This window comes from Plodia interpunctella, chromosome 26 (assembly GCF_027563975.2).
Source record: "Plodia interpunctella isolate USDA-ARS_2022_Savannah chromosome 26, ilPloInte3.2, whole genome shotgun sequence".
NCBI lineage: Eukaryota > Metazoa > Arthropoda > Insecta > Lepidoptera > Pyralidae > Plodia > Plodia interpunctella.
The window spans coordinates 483,286-511,161 of record NC_071319.1 but is presented as its reverse complement, the minus strand read 5'-3'; the positions used below and the strand labels follow the sequence as shown (position 1 = coordinate 511,161).

General features: G+C 35.4%; 1 protein-coding gene across 8 annotated transcripts in view; it reads right to left on the bottom strand.

Annotated features, from left to right (window-relative positions):
- Positions 1–27,876, bottom strand: part of nrm (neuromusculin) — a 399,429-nt gene that overhangs the window by 73,776 nt on the left and 297,777 nt on the right. For all 8 annotated transcript variants that reach the window (XM_064436832.1, XM_064436828.1, XM_064436830.1 and 5 more), the window contains one exon: positions 16,742–16,909. In XM_064436832.1, the coding sequence (XP_064292902.1) occupies positions 16,742–16,909 (168 nt within the window). The remainder of the gene's footprint in view (positions 1–16,741; positions 16,910–27,876) is intronic.

Sequence of the window (27,876 nt, the reverse complement as noted above, 5' to 3'; positions counted from 1 at the left end):
ACTACATACTCGAAATTATCAGTCTCTCTACTCCAACTCACTCCAAGAATTTTAATCGATTTATTTAACTTAATGGCATCTGATGTCTCATATTCACTCAATCTGTCCATTTTCTGTAGCAAACTCTCACTATTACTGTTCCACTTCTGAAGTTCAAACCCTCCTAGTTTCAGTAATTTTTTCATCTCATCATATATTCTCAACGCTTCAGCTTCATCTTCTGCACCACTAATAAGATCATCCATATAGTAGTCCTGCTTAGTTACTCTAGCTGCTATTGGATACTTATCTTGCTCTAATTCTGCTAATCTTTGCAAAGATTTTACTGCTAAGTACGGCGCACAGGCTGTCCCGAAAGTTAGTCTGAGCAGTTTGTAATCTTGTATAGGCTCTGATCCGTCAGCTGCGAATCTCCAAACCATTCGCTGGAATTCAGTATCCTCCTCGGCGACACAAACCATCCTATACATTTTCACAATGTCCGCGATGATACATACCTTGTGGTTTCTCCATCTTATCAAAATATGTCTAAGATCCTGCTGCAACTTTGGCCCGATGAGCAGATCATCGTTTAATGCCACATTGTTTGTACCCTTACTCGAAGCATCAAAAACCACTCGTACTTTTGTAGTCTCCTTATCCTCTCGAACCACAGCATGGTGTGGTAGATAAACCGCCTTGTTATTTTCTCGCTCGTTCTCTGTAATTAGTCTCATGTGATTCATACTCAAATACTCACTCATCACTTTGTTGTATTCTTGTCTCAATTGTGGATTTTTGTGTAATTTCCTCTCTAAAATCTCTAACCTCTTTACGCATATATCTCTAGAATTGCCATATTGACATTTAGGGTCATTTGAAGAAAATGGCAATTTTACTACAAGTCTCCCTTCTTCATCTCTTATCGTTGTAGCATTAAAAATCTCCTCGCATAATTTCTCCTCCCTTGTCATCTCCTTTTGTAGCATGTTAGGTTCATCTTCCATTTCCCAAAACCTTTTTAGCAATTCATCCTCTCCAACCTGTATGTGTAAGCTATTAATATCCACATGTACCTGCTGCTCAGTTTCACGTGACGCCCTTCCCGATAAAACCCAGCCAAAGATAGTATTCTGGGCTATAATACCATCAGGATTTTTTAACATTCCATCTAACAGTGACTCTGCATACACTTCTGCTCCTAAAAGGATATCGATTTTACCTGGAATGGTATATGTAGGATCTGCTAAAGGCAGACTATCAATCTCTGACCACACTGGTTTGCTAACTTTGCATGCTGGAAGCAATGAAGTAAGTGAAGGTAAAACGTACGCATTGACATATATAGTTTGATGGCTATGACGTGATTCAAGGCGCAGTGAAACCGAATGTTTAATATTTGTACGACTATCTCCTAACCCTGACACCCAACCACTTACAGATTTACGTTTAAGACCAAGTAATTGAGCCGTAGCCTCTGTCAAGAAGGATGCCTGAGACCCTTGATCAAGTAAAGCTCTTATAACATATTTGCAACCATTAGTTCACAATACCTTAACTCTAGCCGTTGCCAGAAGCACCCTGTCTGGCTGAAGACCTCCTCTGGAAAACGCTACTGTAATTTGTGGGTCACCTCGTGATGAATTCGCTCCCTCTTGGCCACTGGATGACGCCGTCGCTGTAGCGCCGCTCGCTGGTACTATTGCCGCATCCAGATGGGTTCCTCGCTCCTCCTTCTCAAAATGTAACATCGTGTGGTGTTTCCTTCCACATTTTCTACAATTAGATTGCCGACATTTTATCACTGTGTGCGTAGGTGATAAGCAATTGAAACACAGGCGACCATTCTGTACAAAATCCTGTCGTGCTCTTGGCGACATCATTTCGAATTGTTTGCAGTGATAAATGTAATGATTTTCATTGCATTTTGCACATTCAATCTCCTTACTTTTCTGTTTGCTTGCAATAGCAGTATGGAAAGTCTTTGCCTTGGCCGCAGGTTTAGTTGGTGAAGGGCGTGTGCACGTGGTATCGATCATCTCGAGTGCCCTGAATCTAGACTCCAAAAAATCTCTTAGTTGTTCCCAACTAGGCAACTCATCACCAATAATATTTAGATGCTGTTCCCATAGTTTCACAGACTCCGAATCCAGTTTAGAAATCACTAAAAATATTATTATTGTGTCCCATGATGTGATGTTGATGCCCATATTTTGCAATGATTTCAAACAAGATGAGGTATTATCCACCAACTGCTTGATTGCTAAGGAGGATTCAGAATTAATTTTCCTAGGCGCGAACAAATTCTTCATAACCGCATTACAGTTATATCTCTTATTGTTGTATCGTCGTACCAATTGTTTCCAAGCCTCCTCATAATTTGCATCGGTTGTTGAAAAGTTACGCAACAAATCTCTTGCCTCTCCAGATAAATTTCCTTTTAAATAGTGTAATTTTTGTACGGGTGTAATATTCTTGTTGTTATGTATAAGGGATAAGAACATATCATAAAATGTTTGCCAATCTTGGTACGCTCCAGAGAAAGTAGGTAAAATCAGACGCGGCAGTTTGATTGCGTCATTACTGTTACTGCGCTCGCCAGCCACCGTTGACGTGGAAGTCGACGGTAGGAACGACTCTAAAGCTTCCCGCAACGTGGTTTTGTATTGAACATACAAATCTTCATATTCGTTATAAACACCGTTTGTAAAATATGCCTCGTTTCTATCTTTTGATGCATTTAATATCACTTGCTTATGTCCTTCCTTAAAATCCATAAATTTTTGATCTAACATCTCTAATCTGGTTTCTACATACGATTTCTTAATCCTTTCTTTAGGAGATTTTCTATAATTCTTCTCAGCTCGTTGCAAATTACTTAAATACTCCATTTGAATAGCTACAAGCGCCTCCATTGTATAGATATAATAAAAACTCACTCCCTCGATAAAATACCCACAACGACTTCGTAGGCAATCCAGGTATCCTAAGTTAATCTCCTTAATAACTCATAGAACAATGTACGAAATTACTCAGTTTTTGTAAAGTCTCGAAGCTCAACTCACTCACTCACTATAACGTCCACAAAATCTCGTACCGAAAGTCAGGAAATCAATTAAAACACCAAAGTTTTTATCACTCCAATTGAATAAAATAACACGTCATTTAATTTGCTTTGAAACTGCACCGCGTAGCACTACTCGTAGGCCTTCGTAGGCCGCTCGACCGGTTTCTTATCTTTCGTAGGCTCGTCGCAAGTCCGATGCTCGTCCACTGATCCGGTTCGATTAAGGACCATATGTTGGTGTCGATAAGATTGACTCTTCGTTGTGGGGATTATTTTAAATAATAATTACGTACGATCTCAATGACTGTTTATTTGCAACTAAAAATACCATCGACTCACAAGCGGACTGTATAACATAAGTATTGCTAGGTACATCTTAATAGATTGACGATTCTAACTTGGACACCGTGTGTCTATTAGTCGCCTTGTTCGACATCTACTAATGGTACTATTCTAGGGCGGAACCACACGCCACATTGTTTATTTACAAATCTATAGTGATTAAAAGATAGTATTCCTTTAAATATATAAATTGATGAAAAAGTTTTGTAACTTATTATATAAATAGAAATATATATATTTTATGACATTTTGGTTATGTAGATAGGAACTTATAATTTATAGTATGTCTGTATATTATACATAAATATTTTTTCAAGAATCCAAAAATGACCAAATATTTATTTATTCACATATTTAAATTTTCTTGCACAACGTAAATGTTAACAACAGGTGGACTTAAAAAAATACAATGTCTTTTCAAATTAGTTACTCAAAATGCCAAGAAACCAAAGAATTATTACGAAAAAAAAAACATATATATATGATTGAATGCAGTTTTGCGCATCAATCCGAGTGCGATTCCAATTGCACAAAACAGCATACAGAGTCCGATTGCAGACAGACAAACGTACAGACGTGAAAACGAAAAAAAGTTAAAAATATCAATTTCATTCCGTTGCATGCACGGTACGATCAAATATGCTCAAAAAAATCCAATCGTAATATTTTTTACGAATTTTATTCTCTGTGTGTTTGTGTAGAAAAATTTTGGAATAGAACCTGTTCTGTTTGCTGTTGGATCCATGGTTTGTCGATGAATATCGAAAAAAATCTGTTGCGCAGTCGTTTTGAATAGTGAAAGGACAAATAGTTGACAAGATCACAATTTGACATTAAATAGAAATTTGAATTAATTGAAATCATGCGCGCGTGAAATATTGTAGATATTGATTGTGCTCACAGATTTAGATCAGTGTGCTAAATATAGCACTATGTTTTAGTATAGTTAGTTTTATGTATTACTAGTAGCCCGTCCCGGCTTCGCTCGGGAAAAACCATAATAAAACTCCCCAGAAAATCACCCTACATATTAATTATAAACATATTTAATAACTGATTTGAAAAAAATATATTGTAATTTTGCTAAATGTATGTATAAGGGATATTTAATATAATAATAATATAATTTATTTCGGAAAAAATTCCATACAAAGGGTTAGTAACATTGTTCTTCAACTATCATTAGTATAGAGAAAACTCACTGTTTGAATGAGTTTCTTTCGGCATTTCTTCTCAGCAGTGGCCGTTCCGAAATGCTAGTAGTTTGTAGCTTTGGTAAACATCATTTAATATAGAATATGACGTGAAAAAGTGCCTGTGAAGGCCTAATTTCTGAATAAATGATTTGATTTTGATTTAGAGAAATTTATTTAACATTGACCAGCGCCGGCCTTGAGCCAACATGCGTCTGGTTCCAATGCCTTAATATAGGGCAGCAATAGCGAGTCCAGAGAGAGTAATAACACCTTATGTGTACCTACCGACATTTTATGCAAATAAACGACCTCGGTGGCGCAGTGGTAAACTGCTTGCCTCTGAACCGAGAGGTCCCGGGTTCGATCCCAGGTCGAGTCATGATGGAAAATGATCTTTTTCTGATTGGCCCGGGCCAATCTTGGATGTTTATCTATATATGTATTTGTTATAAAATATAGTATCGTTGAGTTAGTATTCACAAGTCTCGAACTTACTTTGGGGCTAGATCAATCAATGTGATTTGTCCTAATATAATTATTTATTTTATATTTAAACATATTGATTGATTGATTGATGATATACGTACGTACAATCGGTGGGAAATAACCTAACCTTCCTGTAGAGTAGTAGTTCGTTAGCTTAGTTTTATCTGCCTTCGACTGTACAACAAATATCTCGCCTAATTCCAATGCGGGTAGACAGAATAAATAGATATTATACCACTTGCCACGATCCTGACAAATCTCACTCGTTTCCTGTATACTCATCAACGTCTTCACGCACGCTCTCCGGTAATTGGCGCTCTAAATATCTCCATTATTTTTCTGGAGTGATTGTAACCTTCTTCCTTTCAATCGTATTCCTCACGGCTGTGGGTCGTGGTCGTTAAATGGAATGAAACACACACAACGACTCTCTTGGCAATATAATTACAGTGGTTTGTCATTGCCTTGATTCCGGCGAAGGAAAACTCCTTCGCCGGAATCAAATGGTCTATGAAAACAACTAACAATGAGTCAGATTGGTATAAAATATCTTGTGGTAGTAGAATTCGAATCTGGGACGTTACGTTTATGATAGCAACCAATACTGTTTGAATGAGTTTCTTTCGGAATTAATCTTCTCAGCAGTGGTCGTTCCGAAATGCCAGTAGTTTGTGAGAAATTACTATCTAAATATACCTATAAAAACTATTGCGTTACTGAGTGACTGACTGACAGACAACGCACAGCCGAAACTACTGGGCGTAGAAAGCTGAAATTTGGTGTGTAGGTTCCTTGGACAGTGATCGTAGGGGAGCACTAAGAGGGGATTTCCTGAAATTCCCAGGGGAAACGGATTTTTAATCACATCATGTAGTTGTGGGCAAAAGAAAGTGCCTGTAAAGATCAACTTTCTAAATAAATATTTTAACTTTGATATTGAGTAGTAAAATACGTTTATTTTAGTATAAGTCTCGTCAGACTTATACTAAAATCATGTCATGTCCACAACCGCTGTGGGATCGTTAACATAAATTGTATTATATAAATCTAATTCTACTTGCTTATAGGCGAATTTGATATTCATAGGTGCAATTTTAGATATAGCCTGAACGTCCGAAGAATATGTTATTTGGTGAACGAGAACTGGTTCTTGTAGGGATTTGAAACTAATGCTTATTAGGCAGTAGGTTGAGTTTTCTGTGGCTTTTAGTTATTTAGAAAATGTTAGAAAAAATATATTGGTTTTAATCTAAACAGTAACGCTCGAAGCGTTTCTTTAAAAGAACTAAGTTTAAAAGCTGTTGATAATGTTTTACGACCTGTGTGGCTTAATTGTCATCATGCAGGACTGGTAACTAGAGATCCCGGGTTCGATCCCCGATTTTATGACATTATTACGTACGTTTTGTACATTTAGCTTATTTTTGTGTGACAATTTTCAATAATTTTATTGGAAATACAACTTTTATTTATTCATTCAAATTTTGACATGATGTAAATTCGTCCTCCTAATTTTTAATATATGTATAAGACCTATATTTGTTAATTGACGTCCTTGGAGAAAAGGCTGCGGTGAAGTTTGTTGCACCGCTTCTTCTTCACCTGCTCTTTGGAAGCCGGCAGTAGACTTGGTTTAAGTAATTCTTTTGACGTCAATAAGTGATGTATATCATCCTAAATTGAATATAGAATTTTGAACTTGATTCTGAACTTTGATCAGGTCAGGTCAGGATGGGAAATGATATTTTTCATTTTGACCTGGGTCTTGGATGTTTATCCAATATTTATATGTTTTAGAATATAGTATCGTTGAGTTAGTATCCTTACTTATTCCGAACTTACTTTGGGGCTAGCTCAATCTGTGTGATCTGTTGGTTTGCACTTGTTTATTTACTGTATGTATTTTTGTGTTTTGTATATAGGACATCAAAATTATTTTAGAAGTTGCCCAACTTCTAAAATAATTTTGACGTCCTATATAGACCTCAGAACCTCAGACCATACACATTAATATATTTTAGTTATATTCTTCAGATGCTTTATATTGTCAACAAGTTTGTTTGTTAGACAAATCAAAAAAATCCCCCCGTCTTTCAATATTCATTTCGCTATAACTTTTGAACTGAGAAACAATAATGGTAAGCCGATCTGGCATGATAGGGACCAACACTTTCCAAATGAGTTTCTTTCGGCATTTCTTCTCAGCAGTGGTCGTTCCGAAATGCCAGATTCATTCCGAAATTATGAGAAATAACTATAAATATAAAAATTGACGAGAAAAGGTGCCTGTGAAGGTCTAATTTCTAAATAAATTATTTGAATTTGAGTTTGAATTTTGAACGGCTAAACCGATTTTGATCGGACATATCTAAGATCCACCGCATAAAAATTAGCTATCAAATAAACAAAACCGCATCCAAATCTGTTCACACGGTCAAACTTATAACACCCTCTTAAAAATATATAATTGAAAATACATAACTGTTGCTGTAACCTGTTCTTACTCAGACATATTTTTGTTTATTAGGAGGAATACAAATTACGCCGTTTTGCCTAAACGTCGGCGGCGCGCAGATTAAAGTTAACGTCAAAGTTGACTGGTGCAACCCACTCGGAACGTTTTCCACTAGTTAAAATAAAATTTCTGTGGTTGTATTTGACTTTCATCCAGTGAAATCAATCCCAATTCAAAAATAAACATTTTCAATCTAAACCCAGACGATATTATTCGTACCTTCAAAAGCCGAAGTTTACTTTATAAACAAATAGCGATTTTTCGAAATAAAACTATTGAAGTATTGATTGGAAGTTTTGATTGCGAGCTCTGGACAGAAATTGATTCCAAGCTACCTAAGAACATGCAGCCATAGAATTTATATATTAACTAACGACCGGTCCCGGCTTTGCTCGGGTAAAACTATTTGCCGGCGGGAACTGGTCAGCTCGATCTTTTATTAAAAGTTTTTTTTGTTTGGTTAATTATACATATATATTTTTTCCTTTCATCAGCACACAATCATAATATGTCTCAGTATACCTTTTGACCATGTACTTTATTGTGTACTTACATTGTTATATTACTGATAAAAAATTATACATAAATTTATATTTAAGAAATGGTAAGCCCTTCTGGCATGATAGGGACCAACACTGTTTGAATGAGTTTCTTTCGGCATTTCTTCTCAGCAGTGGCCGTTCCGAAATACTAGTAGTTTGTAGCTTTGGTAGACATCATTTAATTTAGAATATGACGTGAAAAAGTGCATGTGTAGGCCTAATTTCTGAATAAATGATTTGATTTTGATTTAATAAATTGATGGGAGCCACTTTTTATCGCATAAACTATTTTGAACCATTGTTATTTGGCATAGCGATTTAGGCATACAATATTTTGGCATTATTATGCCAAAATATTGTATGCCAAAATCGTTTATGCTTTAGACCTATTGGTCTAAAGCATAAATTACTCTTTGGCATACGTATATATTATATATAATATATACATATATATATATATATATATATTATATATATTATACATAATTAACTTTAAGGTTGGGTTAGGTTAGTTATGGTTGAAATTGTTGTGTGTAAACCATTATGCGTAAGAACTTTATGCTTAAAAATCATTATACTATAGTACAGTATGCTGTGTTATATTATGGCTTTTTATGCTTATATAGCTCAAAGTTATGTGCTAAATCTATTTAAGAAAATGCTGCATTAAAATCCTGTTGCGTAATTTTAAAGATCTGAGATTAGGATCCATACAGACAGTCACTAAATGTGAAGTTAATATATAATACATTTTAATTTTACAGTTATTAAATTTTGTATCCAAGAATATTTTTAACATAAAATAATCTAAACAACATCTCCTATCTTGTACACTGTACTTAATTTACCTCGATAAAGGAATTTTTCGTAGAACATGGCGAGGTAAGGCCGCAGCCTTGATTCCAGCGAAAGAAAACAACAAAAAGTTTATTTGTTAGACAAATTAAAAAACCGCCGACTTTTCATATCCATTTTGCTACAAATTTTTAACGGATGAATCGATTTTGATCAAAAATATCTTCTTAGATATATGTTTGATCAAAACCACCGCATAAAAATTTGCTATCAAATAAAGAAAAAATGCATCCAAATCGTTTCACCCGTTGACGAGCTACGATGACACGTACACAGACAGACACACTTAGCGGTCAAACTTATAATACCCATCTTTTTGCGTCGGGGGTTAAAACTAGTTTTTGCTCGCGATGCCGCGGCGTTACGGATACGTAGCGCATTAAATTTAAAATAAAGACAGCGCCATCTAGTGTTTTTATTGCAAAGTTTTTTATTTACGGCCACCTATAATATAACACAGGTTTTTTGCAAATCCCACAGAAACATTAGGTATAGATTTTTCCGGAATGAATGGTACCCTATGTTCTTCTCCATAGTCTTCATTATATATATGCGAAATGTCAAGAAGATTGGTTGAATAGATAATGCGTGATGAGGGTAACAAACATACTTTTGCATTTAGAAATACTAGCTGCGTCCCGGGGATTCGCTACCGTGAAAATTTCGGGATAAAAAGTACCCTATGTGTTATTCCAGGTTATTTTCTACCCGTGTATCAAATTTCATAACAATCCGTCCAGTAGATACTGCGTGACAAACAAACTTACTTTCGCATTTATAATATTAGTGGGGATAATTGGGATTGGTATGTACGTATATCATATACGTATGTACACATAAATTTTGTAAAAAATAAAATAATTCGTTACACCCTATTCGTTTTGTAATAATTTTATTTTTGATATTTATTAATTCGATTCATAAGCCGTGTAAATATATAACTTATTTTCTTCCACAGCCATAAAGCCTCGTGTTTATCTAGATAATGAATTCCGCGCCGCTCGATAAGTAAAGCCGCAGCCCTAGGAATCTGTACGACGCGATGTCAAAGAGTTATGTATCTTTAAAATGTAAATATATAACTTATTTTCTTCCTCAGCCATAAAGCCTCGTGTTTATCTAGATAATCAATTCCGCGCCGCTCGATAAGTAAAGCCGCAGCCCTAGGAATCTGTACGACGCGATGTCAAAGAGTTATGTATCTTTAAAAGTAAATATATAACTTATTTTCTTCCTCAGCCATAAAGCCTCGTGTTTATCTAGATAATCAATTCCGCGCCGCTCGATAAGTAAAGCCGCAGCCCTAGGAATGTGTACGACGCGATGTCAAAGAGTTATGTATCTTTAAAAGCTTTGAAATATTATGAATATGTGCTCGTGCGCGTATCAAAATGTGTATTACATATTTTCTACGTCTATAACTTTATTAACGACCTCGGTGGCGCAGTGGTAAAGTTCTTGCCACTGAACCGAGAGGTCCCGGGTTCGATCCCCGGTCGGGTCATGATGGAAAATGATCTTTTTCTGATTGGCCCGGGTCTTGGATGTTTATCTATATATGTATTTGTTATAAAATATAGTATCGTTGAGTTAGTATCCCATAACACAAGTCTCGAACTTACTTTGGGGCTAGCTCAATCTGTGTGATTTGTCCTGATATATTTATTTATTTAACAGTTACTTTTTTATAGAAAATTCTGCTGCGTATGTTTCCCGCCCTAGAATTGGATCACTCACTCGTACGTGGTAAATGACAAAAAATCTTGCCAAGTGCAGACGAGAAAATAGGAAAGCAGACCTGAGACTGGGCTCAGACGATCAACGGCTGAGGAAGTAACCGAGAAAACGCTATTCCATTAATAGATCCTACATACCTTTTAAATTTCATCATAATCAGCCCAACGGTTCGAAAGATATCGCGTTACAAACATACATTTATTTATTATTATATTTATATTTTTGCCCAAAGTTGATTTGTAGTTGTAATAAATAATCAGCCAGGTTATAGACTCCCTCGGCCCTAAAAGCTCTCTTAAAAGCTTCCCAAAGCTCGAAAGCTCAGACATTTAAAACTTAGTATATTGGGTGTTTACCAAAATGCAGATAGCGTCAGTATCTTTGTCCGGCAAAGTTTTCGGGAGCTTTTTTCACTGAACTTTCGCCTTTGTAAGTTTTATTAGATTTTTTTATGAAAGCTCAAAACAATCGCGAAAATGGGGCCAATCAATAATGGACTTGTTTCGAATAAGCTTTAAGCTCCCTGAGTGTTTTTTTTGCAGTATTTTAATTAACGATCAGTGCTGCAGCAGGCCTACGCGTTTCTATATAGAAAAAGCTTTTCCCGCGACTTCATTCGCAAAATTTATCTTTCCAAGATAAAAGTTGTCCTTCTTTGACGTCCTCAGTGGCGCAGTGGTAAAGGTTCTTGCCACTGAACCGAGAGGTCCCGGGTTCGATCCCCGGTCGGGTCAAGATGGAAAATGATCTTTTTCTGATTGGCCCGGGTCTTGGATGTTTATCTATATATGTATTTGTTATAAAATATAGTATCGTTGAGTTAGTATCCCATAACACAAGTCTCGAACTTACTTTGGGGCTAGCTCAATCTGTGTGATTTGTCCTAATATATTTATTTATTTATTTATTTATTCATACTTCAAACTACATGTGTGCAAAATTTGAAGAAGATTGGTTGAGTAGATAGAGCGTGAAGAGGTAACCAACGAACAAACACAAGCAGCCCGCCCCTACTTCAATCAGGTAAAACCGTAATAAATTATACTTATAAACCTTTCTCAGAAATCACACTATCTATTGGTGAAATCCGTACAAAAATCCGTCCGTTACTTTTTGAGTTTATCACGTTCGTACAGACATACGGCGACGCGGATAGTTGGGTTAAAGTTTTAAATAAATTAATTACTGACAAAATTTGTCAGGTGAGAATGTCATACAAACTTTTCCACATTTCTGATTGCCTAGATGTTGCCCGTGGCTTCGCTCCCGTGAAAAATTTTGAGATAAAATATAGTTTATAGCAATCTTGGACAATGTACCTTTCTAATGGTGAAATAATTTTTGTAATCGGTTCGATTGTTTCGGAGTTTACCCGCCTCAAACTCACAAACGCTTACCTCTTTATAATAATAGTATAGATTATGGAAGTTTGAGACTATGGATGATCATAACCAATTGTCTTCGAAGAGGCAATCTTTGGCTTCACCTGGTACTCGTAACATTAATGCGAAGTCAGGTAGGCTGACACATGTTACAGGGAGCTCCAGTCGCAAGTCGCTAAAACATAACTCTGTAATTGGATATCCTCAAAAACCGATTTAAAAATAAATCTGGTATTGTTCATAGCGCATTTCAATTTTTATATTTGGCGCCTTTTATGATAGAATATAGGTTTTTCGCAAAAGCCTCGAGAGAAATAGTTTTTTCCGCTTTGAAATGCTCCATACTCTTAATGTTATATGCGAAATATCAAGAGGATTGGTTGAGTATATAACGCGTGAAGAGATAACAAACAAACAAACTTTCCCATTTATAATATTAGTTTGGATATCAGTTAGGATCTATCTAAGAACATTAGGGTCATATTACGGTAAAAACTTACATTTTGGTTGAAAATTAATCATTAATAGTTCAAAAATATTGAGAACAAAGTCCGCATTTCCACTGACCTACACAACCCTACTTAGTATTCAGGAAACGCACTGAAAATATATTCAGAATCGAATTCAGAATCACCCTGAATCAAATTGACTAGAATACAGAAACGTGCTTATCTTTTGTAGTTACCCGTGTCGCTAGTGTCGTATACATTTTACAAGAAATCGATGTTTCAAGTATAACTTTTAAGTTTCAAATTTCGATCGTCGTTTAAACATTTTTTGTTTGACATTGTATTCGTCTCTACTACTATCCAATGCGATATGACATGTCAATTGATATTTTTCTTTTTTTTTGTGTGTCGGTGGCCAGTAATGATTTGTTATATATATTTTTTTAAATTTTAGGTTAGGAGCGCAATCTTTCTGAAAATGTTTCCGATCAAGTTCGATAAATACAAAAGAGGTAATAAATTGAAAAAAAAAAAAAGGATTAGAACGTTTTATATACCTATTGGAACAACTTTGACACTTCCTCAAATAATATCCTCAAGTGAAAGATAGTTTATTATAATGTACTCTGTCTAGTCTTGTCACACCATACATATTGATGTATGGTGTGACGTGTGATGACGTGTGATGTGTGAAGACTAGACAGAGTAAAGGATATTAATTGAGGAAGTGTCAAAGTACCGATTTCTTCAACTCTGCTACAGCAACATTCGGAACCAAAGACATACATTATAACAAACTCTCTATCCATTTGAACAATCCATATTTTACACCGGAACGAAAAGTAAGCGTTTGTTTTGTTCCGCGAATACTTAAATCTGGTTTAAGGCGGCTCCAACCGGTTTGAACTCGGTTTCTGTTTTAACGCGCTATTGAATTACCTGATTCGCTATGCGATGGAAAAACAACAAAGCGAATTGGAAGTATGCGTTTCGGATAAACTTATTGGCAAAAAAAAAAATGGTTGCCTGTAAAGTCGGTTTTACGGGCGAAGATTTTACGTGACAACGTCTTTTTACGCGCGCGGCAGACCGATCATAGTTGAGTGGGAGAGAGACGCAAGGCATTCGGCGGGCCTCTCTCTCGTTCGGTGACTCATCGTAACGTTACCGGGCGTTACACTTTTTCATAAGTGACTCCCAGCCGCAACCTAATTTAAGACGTTGTCACGTCAAAAAAGGATTTACATACCTATTGGAACAACTTTGACACTTCCTCAAATAATATCCTTTACTCTGTCTAGTCTTGTCACACCATACATCTATACCGATTTCTTCAACTCTGCTACAGCAACATTCGAATCCAAAGACATACATTATAATAAACTTTCCTTTTGACTATGTACATTATGTACTTTTATATATTATTAGAAAGAAAAAAAAAACATTGTAAGAAACAATAATGGTAAGCCGATCTGGCACGATAGGGACCAACACTGTTCAAATGAGTTTCTTTCGGCATTTCTTCTCAGCAGTGGTCGTTCCGAAATGCCAGTAGTTTGTAGCTTGTGAGAAATAACTATAAATATAAAGATTGACGAGAAAAAGTGCCTGTGAAGGTCTAATTTCTGAATAAATGATTTGAATTTGAATTTGAACTCTCTATCCATTTGAACAATCCATATTTTACACCGGAACGAAAAGTAAGCGTTTGTTTTGTTCCGCGAATACTTAAATCTGGTTTAAGGCGGCTCCAACCGGTTTGAACTCGGTTTCTGTTTTAACGCGCTATTGAATTACCTGATTCGCTTTGCTATGGAAAAACAACAAAGCGAATTGGAAGTATGCGTTTCGGATAAACTTATTGGTAAAAAAGTTAGGTATAATAGTGGTTGCGAACTTCCGAAGGCAAGATGAATCGATGACTGGAGAAAGGACGAACGTTGTTATTAGTACGGGTTATGCTGTTAAAATAGTTATTATTCTCGTCTGAGTGTTTTCCCGGTTGCTTCCTCGAGCGTTGAGCGTCGAAGCCTAAGGATCGCTTTCCCACATAGTCCTCACCATTCCCAGTTATCAGGCCATTAGAATAATTATTATATTATTATCTATCTGTATCTATACATATTATAATAAAACTGATAACTATGTCTGTACATATTTACATGGAAAAACTACTAAATGGAATTGGATGCGGTTTAAATAGTTGTATAGAGGATAGTCCAACTTAAAATCTGGTATAGGTTTCAACGCGATACGTTGCTTAGAACCCGAGATATTGAGAATAACATATTTTTCCTGTATTCAATGTTACAGTAATAATATCACTAAAATAACATCTAACACAAATTCACTTCATTCACATATAACACCTACGAAAATTATATGAAATTATTCACCGAAAACGTATGGTATGGTAATTCAGTTCTCAACATAATTACACCATTACCATTTAATTTGGCAGTATAATAATGAATAGGGAATAAGATTCAATTCTGAATCCTGTATAATTCTATGTTAGCTTGTAATTAATTATACGGTTACTAGCTCCTGTCTGCGACTTTGCGTGGAGTCTTTGACTACATAACGTCATGATTCTTCCACAAATGAATTAAGATCATCCAAGAATTGTGCAAATTGATTTTGTCTCGCCTTGTCAAGCAACAAACTCTTGTGAGACTAAATATACATTTGTTAAAAAAAATTGTATGTTATATAAATATACCTAACTAGTTGTTCGCTGCGAACATAGACCTCGCGAACACAATACATTTTTGATGAGTTTTACAAAATTAAATAAATAAATAAATATATTAGGACACATCACACAGATTGAGCTAGCCCCAAAGTAAGTTCGAGACTTGTGTTATGAGATACTAACTCAACGATACTATATTTTATAACAAATACATATATAGATAAACATCCAAGACCCGGGCTAATCAGAAAAAGATCATTTTCCATCGTGACCCGACCGGGGATCGAACCCGGGACCTCTCGGTTCAGAGGCAAGCACTTTACCACTGCGCCACCGAGGTCGTCAGTATTAATTGTATTTAATTACAATGTGTTAACCGGTTTTTGATGAACCATTTACATAAAAATTCTATTGACAGATCCTTTTAAATTTCATCAAAATCAGACCAACGGTTCGAAAGTTATCGCGTTACGAACATAATTACATACATACAAAAAAAAATTTTTTGCCCTCAGTTGAATTGTAGACCTCGCTCGCGTCGCTCGCTCGGTCAACTAGTTTTTACCCGCGGCATCGCTCGTGTGAACTTGAAACAAACATTATTTTCATATACTCGTACACTTCACCGCCATGACAGTCGTCTGAGGGATGATGTTTGAAAAAAAAAAGTAGCATATGTTTGAACGGAGCTCTTTAACTATGAGCATACGAAATGTTATCAAAATCGGTGTAGCTGTGTGTCCAGGATTTAGTAGTTGTAGTTTCAGGCCAGTAAAACGGCCACCGATAAAAAAGAAAGACATTGTTTTATTTTTGATTTAAATATTTTCATACAATGACAGATACAAATATTACCGCCGATTGCTTGTATGTGATTTTTGATAAATTCATTGTTAATTTGAAAAAGTTATTATAATTTCATTTAATTACCACTATATAGTTTTATTTATTGCTGACCAAAGATTTTGGCCACTGTGAAAGCGGAACAGACGGTCCACAACCGCTATACTTTGGCTTCAATTTAGCTCTTGTAAACTATATGTGAAAATTTTCAGCTAGTCAAGCACATTTTCTAATGTGTACTTCGTCAAATAAATAATTATTTCTATCAGAACACTTGCGCGACAAAGACGCATATATATATATATATATATATTTCGCGCAAAAGTACCAAATTCTAATTTTTCTTTGTTACATACAAGCTTTTATTTAGTGTCACCTGTCCCGTTGTCTGTCTGTCTGTAATCAAATCTTGCAAGTTAGATTTCTCCTACTTCCAGTTGACATACAGAGTTGAAATTGTCCACGTCCGCTTCACTTTGCATGAAAATACATTACAAACATTATAGGCGGCCCGGATCGGCTTCAAACGAGGGATCTCCTCAACGGTACGGACATGGGTTTTTTGTCAGGTGTTAAATGCCGTAAGGTCTCACTGACGACAATAAAATGTTGTGGAAAAAATTACGTTTTTGCAAATAATTTGTTACACTTACCATCAAGTCGTGGGGAGCCGTTGAAGTACCATACGACCTTAGGTTGTGGTTTCCCTTCAATTACGGTACAGCTGATATCCACCTTAGCCCTTTCCAATAGAGGACCAAGAACTGCACCGTCTTCTAGAGTTTGGTCGCCCGCTGTTACGATCACCGACTTTGGTTTTACTGTGGACAAAAGATGAGATTACTTTTTAATAAATAAATATCATTTGGACAGAGATACAGACAGAGTTAGTCCCTAAACAGTAGTACTAATTCAACAAAAATATTTTATAACGTACTAGACGTTGCCCGGGGCTTCGCTCCCGTGGGAATTTTGAGATAAAATATAGCTTATAGCAATCTTGGTTAATGTACCTTTCTAATGGTGAAAGAATTTTTGAAATCGGTTCGGTAGTTTCGGAGATTACCCGCCTTAAACATACAAACTCGCAATCGCTTTCCTCTTTATAATAATAGATAGACTTTAAGCGTCCCAGAGCTTTGGGCAATGTGGGAATTTCGGGTTAAAAAGTATCCTATGTGTTATTCCCGGTTATATTCTACCCGTGTGCCAAATTTCATAACAATCCGTCCAGTAGATTTTGCGTGAAAGAGTAATAAACATTCACACCTTATCTATTTATACGAGTATATTTTGTTTAATTATTTATACCTTGTAAATTTTATTGCATTAAGTACTTAGACACAGTGTAGCGCCTCCCTAGTGTGCTTGTTTTATATTTTTGTTTTAAACTTTTAAGTAGTTATATAATTTAAATTTTGTGTCGGTGTCCTCGGAAGACCAGCGTTGTGGTTATCACCGCAACATTATGCTGAGAGGAAGCCTTTTTGGTATACACAAATACGCCCAAATTGTGAAATCCTGTATATAAATACTTAAGTTTGTGATATCATATAAAATATTTTTCTTTCTTTCTTTCTTCTTTCTTCACACATACATTATCACAAACTTTAACTTATATATATTTATAAACAGTGTCCGATTCAAACTATGAAAATATATGTAAATGTGAGTTTCGACCAAAACAAAAATAAGCCTTTCAGCTCCAATATTTTTTTGCGCAGAAAAATGATTTTGGTTAAATAACCTTAACCTTAATTGAACCTTTAATACATTAAAGATAAGATAACATAATTAAAATAATCTAGGTTCGATGGGTCGCAAGTTTCAACTTAAATGTTATTATCCGATACCAAAATTCTCGGTGGCGCAGTGGTAAAGTGCTTGCCTCTGAACCGAGAGGTCCCGGGTTCGATCCCCGGTCGGCTCATTATGGAAAATGATCTTTTTCTGAATGGCCTGGGTCTTGGGTTTTTATCTATATATGTTGTTGAGTTAGTATCCCATAACAACAACAAGTCTCGAACTTACTTTGGGGCTTGCTCAATCTGTGTGATTTGTCCTAATATTTATTTATTGAAAATTATAATTGAAAACCGACTTTAATACCGAAACCGAACATTTGGTCAACATTAGTATCACATTACACGTGATTATTGCTCAAGTCATTGTATAAGAAAAAATAATTTCTAAGTAATTACAGTTACATAAAAAAGCCACAAGCCAATTTAATAATGCGACAAGACCTCAAAATGTAAAATCTGATGATGACCTTATTTAGCACCATATACTTTCGCGAACATCCAGGAGATTAAAGAGAAAACAACTTAAATCTCGAGCTAAATTCATCATTTATCAAGATCGGAAAAACCGCCGGTACAGAAATCCGGAAGACATTTTTGCAAAACAATGGGCAAACTCCCGGTCTTTTTCACAGCGCCCCGTTTCAATCCATTAGATTCAAATGGGTGTGCGCCCGGACGGATTGAAAGAGTACATGTTTGGTACCAACGCATAGGGTAATTAATTTAAAACACGGACTACTGAGTTTAATTAACTTTTGCATTAGATACTTATCGTTGTTGACGGCGACTAGTGATGGGGGAATCGATTGCGATAAATTAGGAAAATTTGCGAAAGTATAATAATTATAATTTTATGAAATTCAAACAGCTTCTTTAATTTTATTCGTTTCTTTGTAAGATATTATGATTATTCCTGTTAATTTACGTTTATGTACCAAAAGTAATATAATACACGTTCGCAAAAAATACACGTTAATGAAAATAATATGCTCTTTTTATGAACCACAATGCCAGCTAAGAATGCCGAATCCTGTGAGAAATGGAAGAGGAAAAGAAAGAAAGTGGACCCTGGGCCTGCGCCAGAGAGCGTCAGACGCTCTCTGGCGTGACAAGAACCAGAATAATACTCAGATGAGAGGGAGAGATTGTGACATAAATGGCCTCATCATATTTTTACCATTTTTTTATTATTTCGCAGCTTGCTTATAACAAACAAACAAACAAACAAACAAACAAACATTTAACAATTTTTGAGGATCATAGCTTCTTAGGAGTTCATTTTTTTTAAATGGGTACTGAATACCAAAGCGTGGTTCTATTCAAGTTTTAAGATCGAATCGTGAATTTATTTTCGAAACTTCGACTGTCCGTAATATTTATTTGAAACGGATCTAAAATAAAGTTACAAGAGATCTGAACTAAGCGCATTTTATTATCTACCACCGAATGGTATAAATATCTAACGGATCCATCATTCACTGCAAATCTTTGCAGACTTCCAATATATTTTTGGATATATCTTTTGTTTTGACAGCTGTCAGTTTTCAGATCTGTCTCGATCACCCTTCCAATTTCAAATGTATCGCTCTGTCAAGCTGTCATATTAGAGTATAACTAGCTGGTTAATAACTTAATGATTTTATTCAGAAATTAGACATTCGCAGGCACTTTTCACTCATTTTTGAATTATTATTGTGTTTCTAAATGCTAAAAACTACTACCATTTTGGGAAGACCACTACTGAAAATAAATATAAAAAAGAAAAAAACAATGACAATGACAGCTCAGCAACAATGACAACGAAACGCTCTGAGAACCACCTTAACAGTGTTATATAATGCTTTAAAAACTTTAGCTATATTTGTATAAGATATCGTAAAAATACAATGGAATTTAAGAAGTACATTAATATCGATAATATTTTTAACGTTATCCCGTCCCTACTCATGTCTATCGACCTCTCGTAATAAACTAAACCAAAATGGTCGACTCATTTTTCCACTGAATTAAACAAACGGTATTTTCCTTGATAGAACTGGCATTTTTTATTTATAAATAGTTTTTAGTGGTTATATTTAGCCTTTGTGTATTTTTAATATTTGTACTTATTCAGTAGTCCTATGCGATAGTCTGTCTGTCACGATTTCTCAGTTAAACCGTTGAACCGGTTTTGATAAAATTTGCTATGCATATAATTATGACCGGGTGTAAAACCTATACATTTTTTGTTATAGCCCCTGAGACCAGAAATGGAGGCTGACATTTTTTATGACAAACACATTTGATATATTTTGCAACGGACGAAGTTGCGGGCAACAACTAGAAAGTGCATAAATACTAATGAATATTCACCTACTTATCAGAAAAGAAATTTAAGCACAAAAAATTATGATAAAAACTCCACCGCTCATAAAATAATCATACGTCTTGTCACAGTGACAGTTGTACGATAACTGTCAACCGTAACGTATTGCTCGTGACAGGAAATTAGGGGTTGACAGGTGAGGCAATAACGTCAAATTTGGTAAACTTCAAAGAACATGGATGATCGTGGAAATGGTGGGATGTGGCGAAAAATATTGTTTTCACTTTTCATTTATAAAAAAGTGATAGTGCACTAGTATGCGGGAAGCGCTACCGTCCAGTGAATACGTCAAGTTCAGCAAACTGGTCCGCGATAGTGTGTGTTGTACCTACTGTTATCCAACGGAAAATTTAAAAATATTTACGCTGTTTTTTTGCTGAAGTTTATATTTAAAAATTAGAAATATTATAATTTCAGCTTCAAAATTTTAGACATTTATTATCGGAATAGTATTTTATTGTTTATGTACATTATTTATTTTCATAGTTAATTTAATAAATTTTTATTTTCCGTTTTGTTTTTCCTCGTTATTTTATGATGAGTGAAATTTAACTTTAAAATGTTATTATAATCATATTGTTTAATAATTTAAAATTTACATTTAATTTTCTCTTCCATTTTCATTTATTACTGATAAAAGTAGCTTTTTGACATACAAGCTCCATAAATATATATTTTCTTTTTGAAATTACTAAAAGCATCTCTATTTTCACTATTTGGAAAATAGTCTATTAAATTATAAAATTGTATTCGAAATTCAAAACTAGACGCGCTCATTTATATTTAGAACAAATGTACATTCCAAATTCAAAACTACGTCATAATATCGCGATGACAGCGCGCGAAAATTGCCCCCAAAACTGACGGCCATGACACCTGCCTGTTGCCAGCTCATATGAGACATTTTGACTGAGGTGTGTTTGTGACGGTTATTAGTTCTCTTGTTTTATTAATAATGTTTGAGATACATAATTATCCTTCTATATTTTAAATATAAAATAAGGGTACAAAATCTTGTAAAAAGAACAGTAAGTTATGTATCGAAAATTCGATGAAAGTAGAAATAAAACGCACATATTGTATTCTCACTTTTTGACACATGGAATGTCATTTGAAAGAATATACCTACCGCTCTTTTAATAGGGCATATTACGCAAAGCTCAGCGCAGATGGCGCTACTGGTACAACTAAGGTACACAAATATTGCCAATGGAGGCAAAAAGCGCCAATTTTCAATATTGTTACAGATTTACTACAAAAAATACCTTCTACACAATCGTGGTGCGAGTTTAAAGGAAAAAGGAAGGATTTAGTGGATTATCCTGAAAGTAATAACACTTTATGTTGTGCATTATTTGGTCAACTATGGTCATAAACTGATATAAACTTGATTTTGACTGAATATTTTACCTGTATGAAGTCTATATTTTAAGAAGTCTTCACGTGTGAAGTGTTTTGAGCTTATTTTAAAATTTTACAGCGTGAGGCAAGTTTTTTTATCTTATGAAAAACGATTTACTCAATAATTCGGCACCCGAATATGCTACATTGTTGTATATTTACACAAAGGAATGCTTACATAATGAAAGGTTTTATATTATAAAGTTAATAAAATACTCTAAAATAAACGTTTTCATCGACATAGCAAAAGGCAGCAATGCTTTTGTGTGTACCTAACACACAGTGCTCTGTACTCTGGCGGGATAAAATTTATCCCGCCAGAGTACATGTGCAGTAATAAGCCCTCTTGAATTTTCTTTTCTTCCAGTAGACACGTGAACGAAGAGGCATTTTTTAACTACTTTTCCTGTTTATTTTAGCCAAGAAAACACTTCTTTATGTAACACTAGCATACTAGTTAGCGAATATAAATATGGAACACACTGAAGATATATTTTTTAAAATATTTTGGCAGACATAAAACTTAAGCGAAGTGTATGTATGTTCCGACATTGGGTCAAACATATAAATCTTCAGATAGTTAACGTTGCCAACTGTATGCATATTCCTTACTATACGAGACATCTAAGGGGTGTGGTCAAGAAAAAATATATTCACGGAGTTTAAAAATACATAGTTTCTATTCTTCATATAGTGCCGCTTTTCATCTAAAATTGAACATAATGGCTATGTATGCAGACATAGCCCACTAACAGTTTTATTATATAGATATATATTACAACCAAAATGAAACGAATCTTGAATCAATTTGACCATCTCAAAGTAAAGTTCTTGCTACTGGACCGACAGGTCCCGGGTTCGATCCGATGATGGAAAATGATCTTTTTCTGTTTGGCCCGGGTCTTGGATGTTTACCTATATATGTATTTGTTATAAAATATAGTATTGGTGAATTAGTATCTCGTAACACATGTCTAGAACTTACTTTGGGGCTAGCTCAATCTGTGCGATTTGTCCTGGTATATTTATTTATTTATCAATCGAGTACCCGAACACTCTTCAGCTATACACAGGAGATATTACAGAAAAACAATTATTGGGGTCTTTATGAGACTAATACCAATTTGTTGGAACACGAAGATGGTTCCCAAACTTACAGTCAATAAATTGAGGACGCAGCTTGTATATACTGTAAATCATAACTTACGTAATACGCGGCCAGCTTGTCCGCAGAAAGGCAAAGTTTGAGGGCCACAGACTGAGCTGATATCAAGTAAATATCCTCTCAAACTGTCTCTGGTTGAATGGAAGAGATCCCTTCATAGGATAAGTCCGCCATTTTATTTTTGCCATTTCACTGTGTATTAGATTTTTCCTGCGGCGTCGCCCGCGTCAATTTTCCACGGGTGCAATTATTTTTCCGGGATGAAAGGAATTTCCCATGGGAATATTTATTTATGGCATAAAAGGTACCCTATGTCCTTCTCCGTACTTTAAATTAAATGTATGCGAAATTTTAAGTAGATTGGTTGAGTAGATAGAGCGTGAAGAGGTAACAAACAAAAACTTACTTTCGCATTTACGAGTATAATATTAGTTAGACTATAAATTTAAGATTAGTATATTTAATGGTTGACTGAAAGAGCCATTTACCCTTTTTAATGATGTATGTATTTCTAACATGAGACAATAATATTTTCTCAGCAGTGGTCTTTCCGAAATGCCGAAATATTATAAATGCAAAAGTAAATTAGTTTTTTAAATTCTCGAAAAATCGACTCTTCACGAATTTTTGCAGTTACGTAGTTTCAAGTACGTAGAAGGAAATATGGTATGGTATGCGAAAAAAATAAATATTCCCGTGGGAAATTCACGCGGGCGAAGCCGCGGGCAAAAGCTAATATTATAAAGATTTTTAAATTCGACGTGGACATGTGTCCGTTCAAGTATAATTTGACCAATTTTGTACAAGGAAATGGTTCAAAATCTCTCATTTCGCGGCCACCTCGTGTATATAGTTCCAGCTCGCTATTGCCACAACTCGATCCAGCAAGCGTACAGCAATTTAATTAAGTCACAGCTTAGATTGCTCTTAGAATAATATTTGCTATAAAGTTATGCCAAAATTGATAGCCTTCTCTTTTCATAATCGCATTTCTCATCGACGGGGGTTGTGGTCATTGCGTGGAATTAAACACACGACAAGTTTCTTGGCACTATTAATAGAGTGTTGCTGTCTCCATTTCACACACACGAGTTGATAATCAACCAGAGTACGGGTGTCAAGATGTTTCCCTTCACCGAAAGCAAGTAGTTGGTCGATGAAAATTACTATACATGGGTCAGATACAAGCTATTTTAAGTTTATTGTCATCACAGAGACCATTTGTATTTTAGTTCTAGTTTAGGACTTCCCTTGTCGAGAGCTGGCTGCAATATGAGTTCATAAAAACTTGTAACCAAGTAATGCATTGTCACGGAAACTGAAGCGATGTGGTTTTCAACTCTGTAGAACGAGCGGGAGTGGGTGAAATAGAAAAAAAAACTTGCAAGATTTGATTACAAGCATATATCGGAACAGATGAAAATAAATAAGTTTTTTTTTTACAAATATGTAATTTTTGCCACAAGATTTCATTGTCGCCAGATAGGTTTTGTGGCATTTAACGCGTGACAAAAAAATCCATGTTCGTGCTGTAAGCCGTTGAGGAGTTCCCTCGTTGGAAGCCGATCCTGGGTGCACTATCAGGTCATGCATTGTCATAGAAACTGAAGCGACGTGGGAAATTTCAAAGTACAACAAAGACAACGTAAAGTAGGAGAAATCCAACTTGCAAGATTTGTTTACAGACAGATCACAGCACAGATCGGCTTGTAACTCCTGCTTAAAACTGTTGAAACTTTATCAAATTTATATCTTAAGTTTAACTTCCGTTCTTTAAATGTAAGTTACAATAAAATAAACAAAATTTAAATTGCAAACATGCGAAACAACATTCAAGATCAGCCATAAAACATACATTTTGACAGCCCAAACATTCCAACTGCAAGCGTATCTGTTTTACATACAACTTTCATACTAAATCATACTTCGACTCGGATATATTTTACGGAACACGCCAATCGGGCAAAAAAGATCTTTAACTATTAAGTTCTAAAGTTACAATTCGTTTGGAACCCGTGCGGAATATAAAATGCTTTCGGATTGTTAGCAAAAGTATATCTGAGTTTTTTCATTTAAACTTTTGAAATCCTTCAAAACTAAATGGTATAATCTTGGAATGATGAAAGTTATAGATGTTCTTTGTGCGTAGGATTTTTTTACTCATATTTCTAAATTGTTGGTATAATAATAATCATCACTCTTTTCACCTTGTAGACAGAGAAGAAGAAACGCCTAAATTCAATCATAACACAACATAAATTGTATTTATTGTACAATAAATTCCTATATTTCTGATTGTGGTAAGCCAGAGAATTGTATGGAAATGTTCTATTATATTGCATTAAAAGCGGTTGAAAACGCTTTCATCTCGACTTAAAGTCGGTTTTATTTGCCTGATATCCCGCCTGGAGACGCTCAAGGAGAAGTATCAGGGATCGTTTCTATATACACGTTATTCCCCAGAAATTTGGATATACCTAATTGAGGTGTGACCTGTTTCTGAAGTATATTTATGTCTATTTTGGAATCGAGGATATTATTATATAAATATTATGATGATATACTATTGGGTACGCTAAATATATGTCGATTTTGACACGCTTTATTTGGTCGACTTATGAATGGAATCTAAGGTAACTAATTTAACCATCTTCCAAGGATCATAGCGTCATGAAAATTGGCAGGTGTATGAAGCGGTGGCGGTGGTGTGCATGAAAATGGTTAAGATGCCCGTCTGTGGATCGAAAGGTCCCAGGTTCGAATCTTACTAGTGCCACATGAGTTTGTATACCAATCTGACTCATGTGTAGTAGTTTTCATCGACCACCACTTGCTTCCGATGAAGGAAAACGTCGCGAGGAAAACTGCACACTGGTTGATTATTAACTTGTGTGTGAAATGGAGAAGGCAATGGCAAACCACTCCATTAATAATGCCAAGAAAGTTGTTATGTGTGTTTAATTCCACGTAATGACTACGATCCTCAGCCATGAGGAATACGACAATACAATAATATGGCGCTGTTGAACTGATCTGATGATGGAGCCGGAAGATATAAACTGGAACTTCATGATGGAACATCGTATCATAGTCGTGTTTGGACTTGTCAGAAAGATGTTGTATGAACTTTTACCACGATTAAGTTTCACGTGCACTATACGCGTGTTTTTCTAATGTTATATAAACTATGACAACATAAAAACCTGTGGCGCAGTGGTAAAGTTCTTGCCACTGAACCGAGAGGTCCCGGGTTCGATCCCCGGTCGGGTCATGATGGAAAATTATCTTTTTCTGATTAGGTATTGGATGTTTATCTATATACGTATTTGTTATAAGATGTAGTATCGTTGAGTTAGTATTCCATTACACAACTCTCGAGCTTACTTTGAGGCTAGCTCAATCTGTGTGATTTGTCCTAATATTACTTATACTTACTTATTTTGACTGCGGTTTTATTGCGTTTTACCATTTTGTTCATAAAACACACGAACACGTGGCATGTTACGCCACAAGCTGTCGTGTACGCATCGTGTAAAAGTGTGAGAATTACGTGTTTCATGTTTCACGGTAGACAACGGCGTTGGTCATCGATAAAATTTAAAAACCAGTATAAAATATGGTTTTAATCAAAGAAAAAATGCTTAATATCGTCGCCCGTAAAGAAAACGCGTCGTACAGCAAATTGGTCCAAGAATTTATAGCATCTTTTATGGTGGAGTATTAAATTTATAATTATTTTTACTGCTTTTGTGTACAGTGAGTAGCTATGTCTTTTATTTAGCGGCGTGCTTTTTATTAGTGTCATCATAGCTTATAAAATAATTATCTAAAAATATTTTTTTTTTATTTCACACGCATGGGTCGGTCGAACGTCGTTTACGACCGGCCGCATGACGACGTCAACTCTCTTTGGGAATGCCGTCAATTGAGAAAGTGTCCTGAAGGCTCGCCGCGAATGAGAATGAATGAACCTATAAGACCTACATTTGTTATTAACGTCGTTGGAGAAAAGGCTGCGGTGAAGTTTGTTGCGCCGCTTCTTCTTCACCTGCGCTTTGGAAGCCGGCAGTAGACTTAGTTTAAGTAATTTTTTGACGTCAATAAGTGATGTATATCATCCTAAATAGATTATAGAATTTTGAGCTTAAATGTTCCCGAAAAATTATGTCATAGCACAGCAATTAAATTTGAATTAAATAAAATTTGACGTTCACAATTTTCACGTAAATTTTGCCATTACAAAGCGCTCTGAAAGCGACAAACTACTAGCATTCAAGGAAAGTCTAGCTCTATATACAATGGAAGCCTGCAAACATATAATCATCTACATAAGAGGCAATAAATCAAGTGATGTCCCAAACGCTTTTGTCCGTCCATTCCGGTTGAAATCCGGGAATCTTCGAACAGACATTATCATAAATTAACGGCATATGTCCGGAACGGGGGCTAATTACGACGGTCCAACTTGGGACGAAGCATCGGTCACAGATATGAGGAGATGTAGCTACAACTAGCTTTTCCCCGCGTCTTTGCTCGCGTTTAATTCGTGCGTCGTCGCTCATAATTATTTATTGTCAATATCTCGGGTTCTAAGCGATATATCTTGATGAAATGTATACAAGACTTTAAGTTACACCATCCGTTTTACAACTACCCAGGTAACTAGGTAACTAAATACCGCATCAAATTCCATCCAGTAGTTTTACATATTGCGGAAACAAACATTTAATATTACTCGTATGTTTAGATATAGATAGTGAAGGTAAACATCGTGAGGAAACCTGCACATTGATGGACAGTTTAGTTCACTAGTGTATATTAATTTTCACTAGCTTTTGAAAATTCAAATTCAAATAAATCATTTTATCAAAAATTAGACCTTCACAGACTTTTATTTCTCAGAAGCTACAAATTACTGGCACTATTTTGCTCGCGGCTTTTCCCGCGTGATATTCTCTGCGAAACCGGAATACAAACTTTCACCCTCCATTATAGTAGGTACACCACCCTCCGTTGGGCGTTGATTTCTGAAAAAAGTGCCTACCCTATCTT